The sequence below is a fragment of the Rhinatrema bivittatum genome, chromosome 3 (assembly GCF_901001135.1).
Source record: "Rhinatrema bivittatum chromosome 3, aRhiBiv1.1, whole genome shotgun sequence".
Lineage (NCBI taxonomy): Eukaryota > Metazoa > Chordata > Amphibia > Gymnophiona > Rhinatrematidae > Rhinatrema > Rhinatrema bivittatum.
The window spans coordinates 66,643,047-66,663,350 of NC_042617.1; the positions used below are offsets into that span (position 1 = coordinate 66,643,047).

Sequence of the window (20,304 nt, forward strand, 5' to 3'; positions counted from 1 at the left end):
GAGGGACATCCTGCTGCACTGCCGGCAGGATGCCTGGTCGTGATCCGACCCCAAGCAGCGATAGCAGATCATGTGTCCATCGGTGATGGACATGATCTTTCCGCATTTGTAGAATTTAAAGCCCGGTGCTTTAGGGGCCATGATAGCACTGAAAAGTGCTGTTGGAGGTTTGCCTAGGCAAAGAAAAAAATGAGAAAAACAAGCGAAGAGGCAAGAGAAGAACCCGTGACTGTTCCTGTGCGGGAAACAAAAAAAAACTGAGGTGATGCAGGCAGACTACGCTGGAAGGCACCACGCAGGTGTGCAGAAGCATGTCTTTCAATGTCCTAAGAGAAGTTCCCGTATTGAGCCGCCAGGGTCGCTCCCAGACAGCATGGCTAATTCAGTCTGCTTTATCTGTGGGAAAACCAATATTCAAGATGAGGTTGCACCATGGAGCCATACAAAGGCATTATGATATTCTTTATTTTATTCTTCATTCCTTCTTTATAATCCCTAATATTCTATTTGTGCTTTCTTGGCTGCTGCTGCACACGGATCAGAAGATTTTAACATATTAACAATGTTACCTAGATCCTGTGCCTGAATGACGGCTCCTAAAGGAAAAATGGTTCTTACCTGCTAATTTTCGTTCCTGTAGTACCACGGATCAGTCCAGACCATGGGTTGAGCCTCCTGTCCAGCAGATGGAGACAGACCAAAATTGAAAGGGTATCCTATATCAGGACAGAGCCTACCCTGCATCCCTTCAGTATAACCATTGTCAAAGCAGCAAAAGGCATAAGGTCAAGCAAGTAACAAGATAACTAATAAAGTTGTTGAACAAGAGAACAACAGAACAAGTGAATGAACTGTGTAACTAATCGCTCTTGCATAACTACCCCTGGTCATCTTAAGAGATGCTTCCAGTGCCTTCAATGAGAATCCAAGAGAGAGACATGCAGAGACACTCCTATAAGAAGGAGAAAAGGGAAAGACTTCAAGCGGACAGACGGAGAAAACACGGGAGGGCGTCTGGACTGATCCGTGTTACTACAGGAACGAAAATTAGCAGGTAAGAACCAATTTTCCTTTCCCTGTATGTACCCAGATCAGTCCAGACCGTGAGATGTACCAAAGCTTCCCTAGATAGGGTGGGACTGAGACAGTCCCGCTCTAAGAACCTGCCGTCCGAAGGAACCAAACACCAGCTCCTGAACATCCAGACGGTAATGACGAGCAAAAGTATGAAGGGATTTCCACGTAGCTGCCCTGCATATCTCCTGGGGAGAGACCGACTGACTCTCCACCCACGAAGTAGCTTGAGAACGCAAAGAATGAGCCTTAAGGCCTTCTGGGACCGCGTTGCCTTGACAGATATAGGTTGATGCAATCACCTCCTTCAACCATCGGGCAATCGTAGCCTTAGAAGCCTTGTTGCCCCTATTTGGGCCACTCCAGAGAACAAAGAGATGATCCGAAACTCAGAAATCATTGGTAACCTGAAGGTAACGCATTAAAATCCGCTTTACATCAAGACGCCTAAGATCACCCCCTGTCGTACCCATTATATCCAAAGGGGGAAAAGCCGGGAGTTCCACCAATTGATTGACATGAAAAGAAGAAACAACCTTGGGCAAGAAGGATGGTACCGTCTTGAGGGAAACTCCTGAATCCTAGAAACAAAGAAAAGGTTCCCTGCAAGACAACGCTTGAATCTTCGACACTCTTCTGGCGGAGCAAATGGAAACCAGGAACACAGTCTTGAGCGTCAGATCTTTAAGAGTAGACTGGCGGAGAGGTTCGAAAGGAGCCTCACAGAGAGCCCGAAGAACTAAATTAAGACTCCACGAGGGACAAGAAGCCTGTACAGGCGGATTCAAATGCTTAGCCCCCTTGAGGAAACGAATAATATCCGAGTGGGCCGCCATGGAATATCCATCAACGCTGCCTAAGAGGGAGCAGAGAGCGGACACCTGAACCCGCAAGGAGCTGAAAGACAAACCTTTAGATAAGCCCTTCTGGAGAAAGGAAAGAACCTGGGGTATCCAGGCTTTTTGAGCCTGAACACCTGATTCCGCACAAACATTCTCAAAAACTTTCCAGACCAAGCGAGAAAGGTAGATGTCTTCGAGCCCGTAATAGAGTGGAAATAACTTTCTGCTTATATCCCTTCTTCCTTAATCTCCGCCGTTCAAACGCCAGGCCGCTAGACAGAAGTGATCCACCTGGTCGAAAAATACGGGACTCTGCCAAATGAGGTGTGGGAGATGGCCGAGGTGGAGAGGACCGTCGGTCGCCAGGTTTACCAGGTCCGCGAACCACGGTCTGCGGGGCCACTCGGGTGCCAAGAGAATGACCGGTGACCTGTGAAGCTCTATTCTTCTGAGAACCTTGCCCACTAGGGGCCACAGAGGAAACACGTAGAGGAGAATGTCGTGAGGCCAAGGAAGGACCAGAGCATCCACTCCTTCCGAGCAATGCTCCCTCCAGCGGCTGAAGAATCTGGAAGCCTTGGCATTGCTCAAGGTAGCCATCAGGTCCAGGTGAGCAGGACCCCACCTGCGAACAATCAGATCCATCGCTTTGGTGGACAACTCCCACTCGCCAGGATCAAGACATTGATGGCTGAGGAAATCAGCTTGCACATTCTCCTTGCCTGCTATGTGGGAGGCTGCCAGGCGATCCAGGTTTCGCGCCGCCCAGGTGAAGAGCTTGCTGGCTTCTAGAGCCACCAGGTGACTCCGGGTGCCCCCCTGACAATTGATATAGGCCACCGTGGTGGAATTGTCTGAGAGGATGCGCAACGCTTTGCGGCGGATCAGAGGAAGAAAGGCTTGAGAGCCAGGCGCACCGCACGTGCTTCCAATCGATTGATGTGCCAACGGGACTGGACTGGGGACCAGTATCCCTGCATTGTCTGGAATTGACAGACCGCTCCCCACTCAGAGAGGCTGGCATCCGTCGTGACTACGATCCACTGCGGAGTCAGTAAAGGCATTCCCTTCAAGAGGTGCGCTAGCGACAGCCACCATTGTATGTCAGCAATGGTAGAGCCGGTGAGTGGTAGAGTTATTTGAAACTGCTTGGACACTGGCTTCCAGTTTTTGTAATGGTCACATATGCACAAAAACCCAGGGGACAAGGTCGATAGTGGAGGCCATGGTCCCCAGAACCTGCAGGTAGTCCCACGCCATGGGAAGCAGAAGTGAAAGAAGGCTGCGCACTTGATCGATGAGTTTGAGCGCCCGAGCGTCCAGGAGAAATACTTTTCCGACTCGGGTATCGAAGCGTGCTCCCAGAAATTCCAGGATATGGGAGGGCTGAAGGTTGCTCTTGGGGAAGTTGACTTTCCACCCGAGTGAGGTGAGGAGAGCAAGGACCCGGTCGACTGCTAGTCTGCAGAGAGTCGGTGACTTGGCCCGCACGAGCCAATCGTCCAGGTAAGGATAGACTAGGATTCCTTCTCAGCGAAGAGTGGCTGCCACTACCACCATAACCTTGGTAAAGGTGCGGGGAGCGGTGGCGAGACCGAAGGGTAGTGCTCAGAACTGGAAGTGTTGGCCCAGGATACTGAAGCGGAGATACTTCTGATACGTCGAATCGGTAAGTGGAGATAAGCCACCATCAAGTTGAGGGAGGCCAGATATTCGCCTGGGCGAACTGCCGCTATCACCACCCTCAGGGTCTCCCTTCGGAAATGGGGTTCCCTGAGAACTCGGTTGACCCTCTTTAGATCCAAAATTGGACGGAAAGAACTGTCCTTCTTGGGCACGACGAAGTAGATGGAATACTGGCGGGCGCCTTGCTCCTCCACCGGCACCGGGACTATTGCTCCTAGCTCCAGGAGTCTGGTGAGGGTCTGGCAGACAGCAGGCTGCTTTTGGCATCCGCAGGGAGATACAAGGTAGAGATCCGGTAAATCCCGGGAAAATTCTAATGCGTGGCTGTTTTCTATCACCTCGAGGACCCACTGATCAGACATGATTTTGGCCCATTCCTCGCAAAACAGAGAGAGACGCCTACCTAAGTTTGGTACGGAGGAATGGACCGGCTGGATTTATTTTCAACCCGAACACTCAGAAACATCTAAATGATTAAGCTGAGGTAAAGGCAAAACATTTTTATTATGAACATTTGATGTTTTTGTAGATATACAGTTTCAAGCATCATTTTCCATTTTACATGTTTCACCACACATATATATGTTACCATTTTATATGTTTCTTTTAAATTATGTTTTTATGATTTCAATTTATTTATCAGTATGTTTTTATTTGTATGTTGTAGCCCCTGATGCAGCCCCATTGTAAGAGGGCAAAACTCGGCCTGAGTCGGGCTTGTTTAAAGATTTCTGTCTCTTACTAATAAAGAATCCAGATCAGACATTTGGCTTCTAATTCTGTATTGTTACCATCTCGGAAGGCATGACAGCCCCGAAAGGAATGAGACCAGGACTGAGACCTGGAGGTGGCTCCCCGCAGGAAGGAACCTTGCGCCCTGCTGTTGTACCGGCGTTGACCCCGGAAGTGGGTACGTGTAGGAAAAAACGACTTAGACTATTTAGGGCGGTCCTCCGGCAGCTTATGGACCTTGTTTTCACCCAAGGATTTAATAAGCTGTTCTAGGTCCTCTCCAAAAAGCAACTTACCCTTGAAAGGTAGTGTGCCCTACTGAGCCTTGAAAGAAGAGTCCACAGACCAATTGCGCAGCCAGAGGAGACGTCTGGCTGACACTGTGGAAACCATTGCCTTGGCCTGCACATGGAGCAAATCATAGAGGGCATCCGCTCCATGTGCAATAGTGTCCTCTAAATGCTCAGCCTGCTCCGCCTCTGTAGACGGGAGGTCCTGGGTGCTGAGCAATTGTTGGACCCACCTAAGACTTGCCCGCTGCATGAGACTGCTGCAGATTGTCGCCCGGACCCCTAAGGCCAAGACCTCGAAGAGCCACTTGAGATAAAATTCAAGTTTGCGATCCTGGACATCCTTCAAAGCTGTGGCTCTCACCACTGGAATCGTGGTATGCTTGGTAACCGCAGATACTGAAGAATCCACCTTGGGAATCTTTAGCATTTCCAGGCAATCCTCGGGGAGCGGATAGAGCTTGTCCTTAGCTCTGCCCACTCGTAGACCCATCTCGGGAGCTTCCCATTCCCGTAAAAGTAGCTTGTGCATAGGATGGAATGGGAACGTGCGCGGAAGTGCCCTGAGACCCACCAGGACCAGGTCCGCGTGAGCAGGCATCGCGGCTGTCACCGTATCCTCCGGGGGGACATCGATCCCCAGCTCCTGAAGGATGAAGGGAATGAGCGGCTCCAGCTCTTCCCGTTGAAACAAGCGGAGCACTCGGGTGTCATCTCCCTCAAGGGTAGGGGCTGGTAAGGAGAAATCCGCATCCGGGTCCTGGGCTGGATACGCGGGAGGCTGCGGTGGATCCGGGGAGAGTGGGGGGAGTGCTGCCCCTGGCACCACCCGAACGGAGCCTTGCACATCCGGCGCCGCAGGAGGCAGCGGGGCGGGCGAGGGATCTTTGAGGGATGAGGACCTGGTGGGGGCTCATCCTCCTCCTGCAGACTGGCTAAATAAGATTTGTGCATTAAAAGCACAAAATCTGATGAAAAATGTGGCTAGGTGGATTTTCCTGGGGGGGAGGGTAAGGAGGAGGGGAGTGGGGGAGCGGAACTCTTCCTGAGAACGCACAGGACTTAAATCGGGAGGAGATACCTGCAAATCTGACTCCTCTACCTCCTGCAGCCCTGAATCGGCAGCTGCACTAATCCCCAAGATGGCCGCCGTTCCCGTGGTTTGCCAAGTCGGGAATGGCCTGGCCATGCGGTGGGAAGCGCGCCCCCGGGACGCCGACTTAGGCACTGCCGTGGATGGGCCCTCCCCACCCGGCAGGCATCCGGAACACAGCCGATCGTGGGAGAGCCGGGAGGCCGGCTCCCCGAAGGCTAAACAAAGGTTAGAACGCGGCATCACTAAACAGAAGGAGCTGCCATGAGTCAGCAATCAGCTGAGCTGATTTCCCCCGGGGAGCAAGTGCAGGCGATCGAACCCTGCACGCTCCCGATACTGACAGAACAAGACTGCAAAAACACTACTGCCTTCAACGTATAAGCTTTAAATTGCGGTCAACTTTTTTTTTTTTAAAGCAGGGGAATGAAAAGTTCCTGTCAGGGCACCCGAGGAATTAAACGTCCCGGGGCAAGGCAGTTAATCAGGGGGAGTGGCTGGACCACCAGTATCGCCCCAAGCTATACAGGTCCCTGGGAAGAGAGCCTAGGCTGAAATAATTCAAGGGGCACGCCCCCCTAGGCCCCCCAAGAGCGAGGGAGACAGATCTGTCTCCCTAAACACAGAGGAACCAGCTAAATTCCTTATTAATTTTTTTTTTTTTACTGTGAGGTAAATACAATCAAATACTTGCTTGAGCTTGCCACGAAAGAAAGAACCCCGCAGGGCAAAGGCAAGCTAAGAAGGAAGGGAACCGCAGGGTGAGCTGCCAGCATCTGTTGGAGACAGACAAATACTGAAGGGATGCAGGGTAGGCTCTGTCCTGATATAGGTCTGGACTGATCCGGGTACGTACAGAGAATGTGGAACTTTCTATTGTGTAGCCATAATTTGGGTTACTCTTCCCTAAGTGCATCATTTTGCTGATGTCCATATTAAAATTTAGTTTGCCGTTTCCCTGCCCAACCTCCCAGTTTTACAAGGTCTTTTTGCAATTTCTCACAATCCTCATGTGATTTAACAACTTTGAATAATTTTGTGTCATTGGCAAATTTGATCACCTCACTCACTGTTTCCATTTTCAGGTTGTTTATAAATCTATTGAAAAGCAGTGGTCCTAGAACAAATCCCTGGGACACACTCCACTATTCACCTTTCTCCAATGGGAAAATTTACCGTTTAGCCCTACTCTCTGCTTTCTGTCTTTGAAACCAGTTCTCAATCCACAACAGGACAATGCCTCCTATCCCAGGACTTTTTAATTTTCTAAGAAGTCTCTCATGAGGGCTTTTGTCAAATGCTTTCTGGAAATCCAGATACACTATACCAACTGGCTCACCTTTATCCACATGTTTATTTACAACCTCAAAAAAAGGTAGCTAATTGGTGAGGCAAGCCTTCCTTTGGCTAAATCCGGGTTGGCTTTATCCCAATTAAACTGTGCTTATCTATATGTTCAGTAATTTTGTTCTTTATGATAGTTTCTCCTACTTTGCCTGGCATGGACATCAGACTCACTGGTCTGTAGTTTCCTGAATCACACATGTATCCCTTTTTAAAAATTGGTGTTACAATGGCAACCCTCCAGTCTTTATGTCATTTTTTAGTTCTTTCAGTACTCTGGGTTGTAAAGCAGGTGATTTGCTACTCTTTGGTTTGTCAATTTGCCCTATTACATCTTCCAGGTTCACTGAGATTTGATTCAGTTCTGCTGAATCATCACCTTTGAATATCATTTCTGGCATGGGTATATCTCTTACATCTTCTTCTCAGTGAAGACCGAAACAAAGAATTCAATTAGTCTTTCTGCTATGGCTTTGTTATCCCTAGGTGCCCCTTTTATTCCTTGAAAAATGATTTACATTTGTCTTAAGAATGCACTCTATGGTTAACATACACTTATTTTATTGTCTTGGTAGATTCATCTTTGTTGCTTCCTGTATGAACTTAACGTATTTTTTACTTTTATTTTATATCCTGTCTTTTTCCAGAAAGGACTCAAAGCAGCTTAAAACAATGTAAAAAGCAATATTGAATTATATATACAATACAGTTATCAAAACATAACTCATAAATTATATCCTTGCCTAACATATCAATCCCAGTCTCTCTCATAAGAGCAGGAAAAAGTTTAAAAAAAACTCACTTCCAACAAAAAATATACAAGAAAATATAAATACCTTATGAAAATATGAAAAATGAGCATTAAAAAGCACTAGAAACAAAGACATGCATTAATAACCAGCCTCTTCCTTCCCAGACCTAAACCTCTTCTCCTATAAAACATGAAAGCTTAAACCCACTGCCACAAAACCCCGTCCTTGATTAAATAACAGTATGAGAACTCCCTTGTACCCCGAAAGGTTTAGGATTAAGGCAGGCAGAGGAGGCAAATTCTACTGGACTAAACACACAGCTTTTCAAGTGTTACTTTGCTACAAGTTACTGTGAAACTATGAACAAAAATCAAAAGGAAGGAAAAATGATTTACCGAGAGCTAAGGGTTAATAAAACCATTAAAATATCTAAAAGCAATTTTTCTCCATTCTGACCCATGTTTCCATTTCTCCATTCTAACATGGCCAGGGCTCCTTGACACAAGGAAAGGACGACGGAATCAGAGGGCACTTCCGCACAAAGGTTCCCACAGCTCCTCACAAACCAGTCTGGTGCATTCACACATTCTGCTGGACGAAGGAGGAGGTCACTAACCTGAAAGCATAAAATGTTGTCAGTATAGAAAGCATGGGTCCAATATTCAATAAGTCAGGATACAATTAGCCAGATAACTTGTCCCGGATATTCAGTGAGATATACGACCTACTGAATATTCTTGATTAAAGTAATCCGGCCAACTTTAAACTTAACTGGCCAGATTTTGAATGTGTGTGACAACCTGCCACAACCAAATATTTTCAAAAGATATCTAGTTAACTGGCGCTCCCATAAGTAACAAAAAACTCAACCACAGCCTAATTCTCACCCATCACTACCACAATTAATCTTGTAAAAACACAACTAGACAACCCCCCTCCAAATGGAAATCAATGAAATTATTTCTACTGGCCTACACCCACTCCCCCTCCCTCCATGAAAATAATAAAATAAATACAGGCTTCTCAACCCCTTCCTACCCTCTCCCACCCACCCAGTACCTCAACTCGGCCTCATGTCTAGGCCTGGGATTGCAGAATGATGTGATCCTGGGCAAATCCAGTGTAGCAATGGGCAGCCACACTGGAAGCATAAGCTAACAGCGTAACTGTCCAGCCAGCAGTGGGGCCCTCGCTCCTCTGCCAACACAATTGGGCCGATACAGTACAGTGCTCTCCGGTGTACAATACATATTGAGCACACTGGATTAGAAGTAAATTTACTGCTTAATTTACTGCTAATCCATAAAGACGCTCCGGTGGCGTGCACTGTTAGCCCGCGTTTGGACGCGCTAGCTTTACCCCTTATACAGTAAGAGGTAATAGCGTATCAAAAACGCGCGTCCAACCCCCCCGAAATTAATAGTGCCCGCAACATGCAAATGCATGTTGATGGCCCTATTAGTTATTCCCGAGTGATCCAGAAAGCAAAATGTGCAGCAAAGCCGCACATTTTACTTTCAAAAATTAATGCCTGCCCAAAAGCTGGCATTAATTTTTGCCGGCTCCGGGAAAGTGTACAAAAAAGCAGAAAAAACTGCTTTTCTGTACACCCTCCGACTTAATATCATAGCGATATTAAGTCGGAAGCCCCAAAAAAAAAAAAAAAAAAAAAAAAAAATCAAACAAAAAAAAGTAATAATAATTTAAAAACGGCCCGCAGCCCGCGGGTCAGAAGACGGACGCTCAATTATGTCGGCATCCGTTTTCCAAACCCGTGGCTGTCAGCGGGTTTGAGAACAGACACCGGCAAAATTGAGCGTCAGGTGTCAAACTCGCTGATAACCGGCGCTCCTGTCAAAAAAGAGGCGCTAGGGATGCGCTAGTGTCCCTAGCGCCTCTTTTTACCGCAGGCCCTCATTAGAATATTCTTCCCCCCTGAATCGCGCACGCAGGAGAGTGGCCTGAGCGGGCACTCGCCCGCTCTCCAATTGGATACACCATCAGCACCACAATATTTCTCTTTCTTACCTCTGTTAACTTTTCTCCCTGCTTTTTACAGGCAGATGCTTAATATACTGCTAATCCATAAAGACACACTTACTCTGACCCAGTGTGCTCAATATGTATTGTACATTAATAAGTATATCATGGCCCATGCTCCTAAATATACATCAGTATAATACAGACTAAAAATATTCATATCTAAAGGATGATGGAAAACAATGCCTCTTTTCAAAACATATTGAACAGGACAATAAAATACAAGACAAACAACACAACTGGTTAAGAGAAAACAAAGAAAAACTGTAACAATGATTAGCTCTTAGCATTAAAACATGAACATCTTTGAATAAACATGTTTTAATTCTAATGTAAAAAACACTACTTACCAAACATGGAAGCTTTTCTGCTGGCTTTAACATTATCTTAGTATAGAGCATGACAGCCAATCCTGAAGTACACTGAATGTTCTGCAGAAGCCTCTCTAGGTAATACAGAAAACACATTTTCAATGTACATCTGATAACAAGGATAAGAAAACTGATTATCTGCTAATTTTCATTCCTGTAGTCCCACAGATCAGTCCAGATGCATACTTTTTTCGCCCTTACCAGCAGATAGAGACAAAGAAGAAAAGTGTAACAGAGACTGTGTTACTTAAGTCAGTGTGCTACCTGCAGTTCTTCGGTATTTCACTGTACCAGAGTCACGATACTCCTGAACTCTAACAACATACCCACTACCAAACAAGCAGGGGAAACAGCACAGTCCCAAAGCTGAACCCTCTAGACCAGCACTTCTCAACAGGTGTGTCGCGACACACCAGTGTGTCGCCAAACACCGGCATGTGTGTTGCGTCTCCCGGTGTCCCACTGCCCCGTTGTACTTTCCTTCTCCCTTTTTCCAGCCCCCGAGGGTCAATAGAAGACTCCTTTTTTTCTACCCCCACTACCCAATGGAAAGCCTTCTTCATTCTTGCCTGCCCTCACGCAGGCCAGTCGGAAGCTTCCTCCCTTCTACCTGCCAGTGGGAGTAGGAAGAGGGGAGGAAGCCTTTGATTTGCCGGTGAAGTATGGAGAAGCCCCAAGATAGGGAGAGCTGGCCGTCGAGGAGCGAGTACCAGAACCCTGGGCACAGAGACTCGTTGGCAAGTACTCACACAGCAGTTCTCTTGGAAGATGGCACTGGTGCTGGAACGGAGACAGGCCCTCGAGGAGCAAGTACTTGGTTCCAGGGAAACAGCTCTGAGGAGTAGATGGTAGTTGTACTCACAGATGGCGTCTGTAGCGAATTCTTCCAAGTAGAAGAGGAGATGGACACAGGCAGCGAGTCAGGGAACATGGGCCCTCGAGGAGCGAGTACCGATTCCTGATAGCAACCTGAAAGAAGCAAAGAGGCCCCCGAGGAGCGGGTACCTCGGTAAAAGCAAAGAGTCCAAATAAAAGTTGGAGGCAGAGTAGCTGGGTACGGAGAGCGAATCCCATCTGTAGGAAATCCCTTGCTAACTCAAAGGCTAGCAATAAACAACAGGCTTAAATATCCGGGCAGCGTGACGTCATCACAGGGGGATGTCCCTGAGGTTCGCGCCATAGAGGAAATAAGAATGAGTGCCGCGCAGCGCGCACGCCCTAAGGTACCTGAGGAGCATGGCGGGAGGCAGCGCCCAAGCCGGTCCGGGGATGCCGGAGAGGATGGCGGGCAGACGCCGCGGCGGCCAGATGTCCACAGGGAGCAGGAGGCGTCGCAGAAAAAGAAAGGTAGGCGGAGTGAAGCCATCGGGCCGCGACAGTTGCAACAGCCATGAAGCTTCCTCCGCTGACCACCAGCCTTGCACCATCTGCTCCTGACAGATGGCTCCCCATCCTGTCAGGCTAGCATCGGTGATCACTACCACTCAATTTGGAATCTCTAACTCCCTGCCCAGCTACAGATTGGTCCAAGAAAGCCACCAGTAGATACTAGACCTGGATTCCCCCTTCAAGGGTAGGTGGAGCTGAAAATCCTCAGACTGAGGGTTCCAGCTGCACAGCAGAACTTCTGGAGAGACCATATATGGACGAACACCCAGGGAACTAGATCTAGAGTAAACGCCACAGAACCCAGGACCTGCAAATAATCCCAGACTGAGTATGGATAGTCGGACCTTAGGACCTCCATCTGCAATTTCAACATTCTCTCTTCCATAAGAAACACCTTTCCTAGAATGGTGTCAAAGTGCGCCCCCAGGTACTCTAGAGACTGGTTGGGGAGCAACTTGCACTTTGACAGATTCACCACCCAGTCCAGAGTCTGCAACTTTCGTATAACCTGTTGAGCTGAGCGCTGACACAGCTCCTTTGACTTTGCTCAAATGAAACAGTCATCCAGATACAGATGCACCAAGTTGACCTCTCTCCAAAGAGTGGTAGCCACCACTACCATTACTTTGGTGAATGTACACAGGACTGTCACTATTCCTAAAGTTACTGTTCGGAAATGAAAATGCTCTCCCAACACTGCGAATCTCAGAAATTTCTGATATTCCATCCAGATGGGAATATGAAGATAAGCTTCTGTAAGATTGAAAGAAATCTGGAATTCCCTTTTGCAGACTGCCACTATCACAGAGTGAAGATTCTCCATCCAGAAACAAGGAAACCGTAAAGCCACATTCACCTTCTTTAGGTTCAAAATAAGTTGATAAATCCCCTCTTTCTTTGGCATCACAAAATAGAATGAGTACTGCTCGTGGCCCTGCTCTCCTTGGGGAGCCAGAACTATCACCTCCAGCTTTCGAAGCCATTCCACTGTGGACTGGACTGTTTCTCACTTGGCGCTGGAGGCGCAAGGGGAGGTCATGAAAGCTTTGCATAATGGACGAGCAAATTCTAAGGTGTAGCCATCTCTTATGACTGTTAGGACCCATTAGTCTGTTGTAGCTGCGGTCCACTCCTCATAAAAGAGAGCCAGCCACACTCCTATGTTTCTGGGGAGGAGTGGACCATCCTCATTTCATTGTGCGACTTTATCTCCACTGGCTCCTGAGCTAGTATTCTCCTGGGAAGACTTACGCGAGTCTCAAAAGGACTGCGATCTGTCTACTCCCTGTTTCTGCTACGATGCTCCCCTGCCAGGACAGTATTGCCTGCTCATGACATTTTTCTTATTCCCTCTGGGCTTATCCTTGGGTAACTTATGCCCCTTGGACTCAGCAGACTAGTTGCGCAACCACAGGAGCTGCCTAGTCTAGACCATCAACATCATCTTCCGGTGGATGTGCGCAGCAAGTCATAAAAGGCATCCACAAGATAGGTTACCCCAGCCTCCAACTGCTCCGCCCAGTTGGTTGGGAAAGAGGTCCCCGACCCCTTCATCTAGATCTGCTGAACCCAACACAAGCAAGCCCATGCCATGAAACTACTACACACTACCGCACAAATGCCCAGTGCCGAGGCTTCAAACATCTTCTTAAGACGTATCTCCAATATCCGATCTTAAGCATCCTTCAGCACCTCTGAATGTGCCACAAAAATGTTAATCCTTTTAGTGACCACTGAGACTGACGCATCTATCTTAGGCAGCTGCAAGTGCTCCGATGCGTCCTCTGGCAGTGGGTAAAGCTTCATCATTGCCCTATCAACTTTCATACTGGATTCTGGAGTATCCCACTCCTGAACCACTAGCTTCTTGACAGTCAGATGGAAGGAAAAAGCCTTTGCCGGGCCCTAGAGCCCATCCATGTTAGAATAGACTCCCTCATGCTCCAACTTCTCCTGGGCCAGACAAGCGATCTCCCTCACCACCCCGAATCTTCTAACCGATCTGCAGTCCAATTACAGCTGGGAGTACCCCTCCCAGAGGGAATACCCTGTGTGTCTTACTCAGGTGCAAGACACTGTAGGTATGGGAGAATTACCCTCCAGTCATTCCTAGTCAAATAGGCTTTGTGCACTAAAAGCACCTTCATGGTACCTAATACGCCAGGAGCAATAATTTTCCTTTTTTTTCAATCTCCAGACTGCAGGTTTTGCACCTCTACCATCTGCTGAAGACAAAGAAATCTAAGGGATTGCAGGTGGCACACTAACTTAAGTAACACAGTCTCAGTAAAGCTTTTCTTCTCTGTCTCCAACTGCAGGTAGGGGAGAAAAACTCATGCATCTGGACTGATCTGGGGGATGCTCAGGAACTATACGATCTCAAAAGCTTGCATATAACAGCTTTTGGTTACTTTTAGTCAGGTCTAATTAAAGGTTTCACAATGCAGAAGACTCCAGTTTTCTTCAGGACTAATATGGCTACTAGATCTCTGCACTGTACACAGTATGTGGTCTCTCGCGACCAGTGAGGTAGTTTGGGCAGTACATGGCTCAAACGGACAGAGAGCTGCACAGTGCCAAAAGACAAAAGCTTTCCAGGGGCCGTGGTTGCAGGCATCAGGACAAGGTTAGGAAGGGGGGTAATTTACAGACTAGTAGAGATGGATTTGGGGGATAAAAAGAGAAAGAATGGCATATAGGTAAGAGCCTCAACAGCTTGTTTTGTAATCTCTCTCCTGATAACCCATGCCCAAATTCTGTGCAAAAATTGAAAATTGTGCACAAAATCTGCATCATACAACGGTGAAGAATTCCCCAGAAGTAATAATATCCTTTATAAATCAGTAGCATTTTTCAGTTTTACAAACTTTTTTACACTGTTTCACAAAATTCAGAACAAATATGACATCCTACCCAGCTAAATATGTTTTTGAATTCTATCATAGATGTTGATTCCTTTATTTGACAGCATTAACTTGAATTTCAATCAGTCTTCATTTTCTGCCAGTGTAAAAAGCATAAAAGCAATGAAGCTGAGTTTTGACTTGTCCACTCAGTAGGAGGGTATTTTCAATTGTGGTCCCTACTTTATGGAATTTATTGCCAGTTTAACTTAAGGGAGGAAACTGATTTGCAGGTTTTTAGGTAGCAGCTTAAAACTATTTTTTTTTTTTTTAAAAAGCATTTGGGTAATGCTGAATTTCTTTTATTTTGTTTTAATGCTTGTGAGTGTTTCCCTATTGTATTGTATTTAGTTTTTATTAAGCTCTTATATACCGTCGTTCAGACTGGCCATCACAATGGTTTCCATGAATAAAACATAACAATAAATTAAATAAAATGCAATTAGTCTTAACACATTTCTAAAATATAAGTAAAAACAAAATACAATGGCAATTAAAACACAGTAAAAAATGCATCTCAAGAAAAAACTTATTGTATTGTTTGCTTTGTTTATTTTTGCTGTATTTTTCATATATGTTGTGTATTTTATCATTGTTCATATATAAAATGCTCTGAACAGAATTTTTCTAGGAAGATGCAGTATATAAGATTTTAAATACAATATAAGGAACAGAAAATAAACCACATGAAAACCAAGAAACAGGTTATTTATTGCAGAAAGCTCTCCCTGAACAAATTCTTTCTAAAATAGGAACTTAACCCCATGCATAGAACATTTTCAAACCTGGCCTAACTCAAGGGCTCCAGGATTCAAAAAAATGAATCTAAGGTCTCTCCCACTTTACTGGCTCTTATGTTTTAGGAGGTACGCTCAAGGATCAGAGTTGGCCACCCCTGATTTTACAATACCACTAGCTATACAGATGATGTCTTCCATGTCTCACTACAGGTTGTCAAGCTGGAAGCACTGTGGAATTCAAGAGTAAATACTATCAAACCTGAAAGTGATGCTCACGTCAACTATACATATCAGACAAAGAGTGGACATCTACAATGCTTCCATTACACTGAAGAAAACTATTTTCTCCAGAAAAAGTTACTGTTACCAGAATGACAGCTCTCTTTTCATTGTATTTCCTGATTACCACTATTCTAATCACCTTAAATCATATTCAACTCCTTTTCCTAGTTCTAGATTATTGATATATTTCTTATGGGGGTAACCTGCACGGAGCAGTAATTACTACTCTTCACGGAACATATGGGGGTGACCCTGCATGGCACAGCAGTTACTACTATTAACAGAGCACATGTAAATAACCTGCACAATGAGGCAGTTCCTACAATAAGCCACTTGCTGGGCAGACTGGATGGACTATTTGATCTTTATTTGTCTTCATTACTATGTTACTATCTATTTTTATGCTGAATTATATATTGTATTTTATTGCTGTATTATTTATATGCATTTTGATTCCTCTATTTGCTTGATGCAAACCGCCTTGGGCTGAACTTGTTTCAAGAAAATTGGTATACATGTATAACACAAGACTTCATTCAGAAAATGGAGCTGCAATTCCCCAGGTCAGCTCTGACAACTGACTCATACTTATGAAGTTATAATGTTGTTAGCTAAACTCCATGTCATAAAATGTTTTCTATCACAGAATATTCTTCAAGACAACAAAAATTTGACTGAACTGGAATGACAGCTGGAAAAAAACAACAACAGCTAGAATACTATCTCAAGATGACATGGAGTTTGTTTTGCAAAAGTGACAGGAAACTTATGCAATATCAGCTACACTAATCCTATTCCATGATTTCATTTTTTTTGCTCGCATCAATTACTATTCTAAAATAACCAGAGTCACCAGAGCGTGCACGCTCTCTCATTGTGCCCAACAATGGAGTTTGCCTCCTCCAATTCAGAGAAGTGTGGTGTCACATGCAATGCATAGTGAGGGCCTAGAGCTGTTTGAAACCAAGATGGTAGCCTTCCTACCTTTACATCGTTGTTCTTTATGAGGTACATTTTCTGGAAAGTTATGAAACTATCTGGGAAACTTCAAGCAAAGAGAGTATAGATCTCCCTGGAGAAGTTTTCTTACTGTGCAAACTATCTACTTACCATCCACTAATACATTAGTGAGGCAGTGGAGCATGCCACTCATGCTGGGCCAGATAGGAGACTCAGTATCTCTCTGAAGAATTTCTTGAACATTCTCCTGCATTTTTGATACCAGGACCATTGAAACTTTTACAGCCACCAATAAATCATTCATCAACTGAGTCTGGGCAATGCGATTTCCATGAAGCTTCCTTTAAAAGGAAAAAATCAGGATATGTGAACATTTCAAGATGCCTAGTTTTCTTGTTTAACAGGCACTAATCACTGGCAGAGCAAATTTCAAAATGCTCAATAACATCACAGTGTGCTGTGACCTCCCTCACATTTCAACTGTGCTGGCCTGATTTACAGGAAAGAAAAAGAAACAGGGATTCTAAGTGTTGTAGTTGTAAAGGGAATAAGCAAAATGTGATCCAGGCATTTTGGGTTCTGTCTGTGGGAGAGATCTGAAGGAAACTGGATGAACAGGTCAGACGTTATTACGGAGCAGTCAGATTTAAAAGGCTAAAGGAATCTAGGCTTAAAAAAGTAATTTTATTTTAAAACTGGCCTCTATATGTAGCACGTTCACATAAAGGAAAATTGGTTCTTACCTGCTAATTTTCGTTCCTGTAATACCACAGATCAGTCCAGACCAGTGGGTTATGCACTCCCACCAGCAGATGGAGTCAGAGAGCAAAGCTTCAAGGCACTGGTATCCCAAATGTGCCACCTGCAGCTCATCAGTATTTAATCGATACCCAAGCAAAGTATAACTGACAAAAAACCATCTAATTCCTGAAACAAGGGCAAACAGGAAAAAACTCCCTCAAGGGTCCGAAACAAATGACCCCAATACCTGAAAATCAGGTTCGAACCACAGTTCCTAACAAAAACCAAAATATTATAGAATCATTCTGATAGATTCCCTATGTTCAGCAGCTAACCGTTAGGTAACTCAGTCTTTCAGCAGTAGCACCCGGGCGGGATCCTGGACTGATCTGTGGTACTACAGGAACGAAAATTAACAGGTAAGAACCTATTTTCCTTTCCTATACATACCCAGGTCAGTCCAGACCAGTGGGATGTACCAAAGTCACATTACACTGGGCGGGAACCCAAAAGAGCCGCTCGCAAGACACTCTCGCCAAAAAGCGCTTGGTCCGGATCCCTGACATCCAGACGATAATGCCTTGTGAAGGTATGCAGGGAAGACCAGACTGCGGTTCTACAAATCTCCTCAGGCAACAACTGACACTCCGCCCAAGAAGCCGCTTGCACGCTCGTCGAGTGAGCTTTCAAACCAGTCGGCCAAGGATGCCATAGATGCCTTTTCACCCTTCTTCGGACCTCCAAAGAGCACAAAAAGGTGATCCGATTTTTGAAAAAAGAGTTAGTGACCTTCTAGTAACAGAAAAAAGTAAAGCCTAAGCTAAGAATTATAGAAAAAATTCCCAAAGGGGCTACTTCCCTGTACTGCAGACACTGAGGGGGAGCCTTCGGGTCGCTGAGGGAGCCAGTCCCCTGGCTATCAGGGGACCCGGAACCTCACGGGCTAGCACCGCCAGGGGTAACCAACCTCCCGTTTGCCCGGCTCTACCCGAGGGATGGCCCAGACACTGAACCTAGCACCTCAGGGAGCAAAAAAAATCCGTCTCACACAGAGCTGCAGGTATACACGACCACCATCTGCTGGAGTCAGAGAAATACTGATGAGCTGCAGGTGGCACACTTGAGATACCAGTGCCTCAAAGCTTTGCTCTCTGTCTCCATCTGCTGGAGGGAGGTCATAACCCACTGGTCTGGACTGATCTGGGTATGTACAGGAACATTTTATAACTGCTTGTGAACAGTGGTGTGGATATGAGCCTTTATGCTGTGGAACAGACTGGCGCTTCACCTATACCAGCTGCGTCCCCTGCAGGTTGAGCCCTTGAGTTCTAGCTGCCAGGTCTTAGGCAGGTCTCTAGGGCGGAGGCTAAACAGAAGTTAAATGGCATGCTGGGGTCAAGGCAGGCAGTAGACTAATGAAGTCAGAGACAGGCCAAGATCGGGGCAAGCAGCAGACAAGAGTGGTTGGGTCCAGGCGGCAGGCAATCATGGTCAGGTCCAGTCAAGAGGTCAAGATACAGAGAGTAAGTCCAAGGGGAGATGAAGAAACACGGAAGATACTGGACTAGACAGCAGGACGAGGCAAGGCTGGTTGAGAAGGCAGAAATCAGGAACGCAGGACACAGGAACTTGAAGCAACACACACTGCAAGGGAGGAGACCCATTGCTGAGATGAGGGACTGCTGCTGAGCCTTTGCTTATATAGGCTGGGAGGCTGACATCATCTGGAGGTGCCACTCAGATTCCACTACAGAGCCCATATTATGCGCACATGTCTCTAAGGGAAGGAGCCAGTGGCCTGGTTGGGATGGTGGCGACAGCGTTTGGCAACGGCGGAACGCCACCGCAATGAGAGGCCTCTGGCAGTAGCTCACAGGGCCGTCCCATGAGCCAAACACTGCTATGTCATACAAGATAAATTAAACATGACAAAATTTTAAAACGCTACTAAATATACACTACGTAGCTAATATAACAAGCCACATTAATGGCTGGTTTTAATGCTAGCAATATCTCCAGAAAACCCAGAGATTTGTGGGAGATAATGCATCAGCATTTGCCTCTAGGGGCTCAAAACAAAGCAGATGCTATCTGTATTGATCCCCAAAGCTCCCCGCCCTATCCTTCCAAGAGAAATAAAAGGCCCTCACAGGTCAAGAAACAAAGAAGCCCTTTCTCTGGTTCCCTCCTCAGTACTTCTGAAAGGACCCCACAAACTAAGGGGGCCCCCTCTGGTTTCCCTCTCTCCCCCATGTTAACTTTAAAACCTATCATATGTGACATCACTAATATAGTGAGGGAAGCAGGACTGAGCAGTCCTGACTCCCATCCCTCCTGTTTCGGCACACAAATTAGTACTGGCTGACCTTCATGTGGTGATATAGTGAAAGAAACATAAACAATTTATGTGCTCATGCTAGGAGTACTCAACTCCAGGGCTCAAGGGCGACAAACAGGTCTGGTTTTTAGAATGCCCACAACGAATCAGATATACTATTTTCAAACATTTTTGTTAACTAAAAAAAAAAAAAAAAAAGCCTTGTTAGCAGCCCTCAAGGACTGAAACCGAGCTTTCTTGCCTTCACTACATTAAGAGCAAGCTAAGACCAGTCTATAATTTCCGATCTCCTTCCCATTACCACTTTTATGAAAATGTACATCTGTCCTTCTCCGGTCCTGCAGCACCTCTCCTATTTCCAAGGATTTATCAAACAGATCCTTATTATAGTACCTTTTAGATTAGCCCTTTGTTGCTGTGTTTCACAAAGAACTTCCCACTCCGCCAGCATTTCCTTAAGATCATCTCCCATTTTAATAGTCGATAGTCCTAAAGTCCAGGACTTTGACTTAAGTATAATCCCTCTCTGCTATGGCTCTTATATTAAACCTGCCACCTGATGATCACTGGAGTTCAGGTGGCCATTTCTCAGCACCCGGTCCAGTACTGCTCCTTCCCTTGTGGTTTCCATTACCACTTCCTTGAGGAACGCCTCTTGAAGGAAGTCTAGGATCTTTCTGCTTATTCTTATTCTACAGCTGGGATGTTCCAATCTGCAGAATCAGTT

At 45.9% G+C, this 20,304-nt stretch overlaps 1 protein-coding gene across 5 annotated transcripts in view; it reads right to left on the reverse strand.

Moving 5' to 3' along the window:
- THADA (THADA armadillo repeat containing) overlaps nucleotides 1-20,304 on the reverse strand; it is an 828,919-nt gene that overhangs the window by 760,272 nt on the left and 48,343 nt on the right. For all 5 annotated transcript variants that reach the window (XR_003855359.1, XM_029593321.1, XM_029593322.1 and 2 more), the window contains exons 8-10: nucleotides 16,649-16,839; nucleotides 10,204-10,298; nucleotides 8,209-8,429 (exon numbers count right to left, since the gene is read on the reverse strand). Coding sequence is in view for 4 of the 5 variants with exons in the window: in XM_029593321.1 (XP_029449181.1) it covers nucleotides 8,209-8,429; nucleotides 10,204-10,298; nucleotides 16,649-16,839 (507 nt within the window). In the remaining variant the exon portion in view is untranslated. The remainder of the gene's footprint in view (nucleotides 1-8,208; nucleotides 8,430-10,203; nucleotides 10,299-16,648; nucleotides 16,840-20,304) is intronic.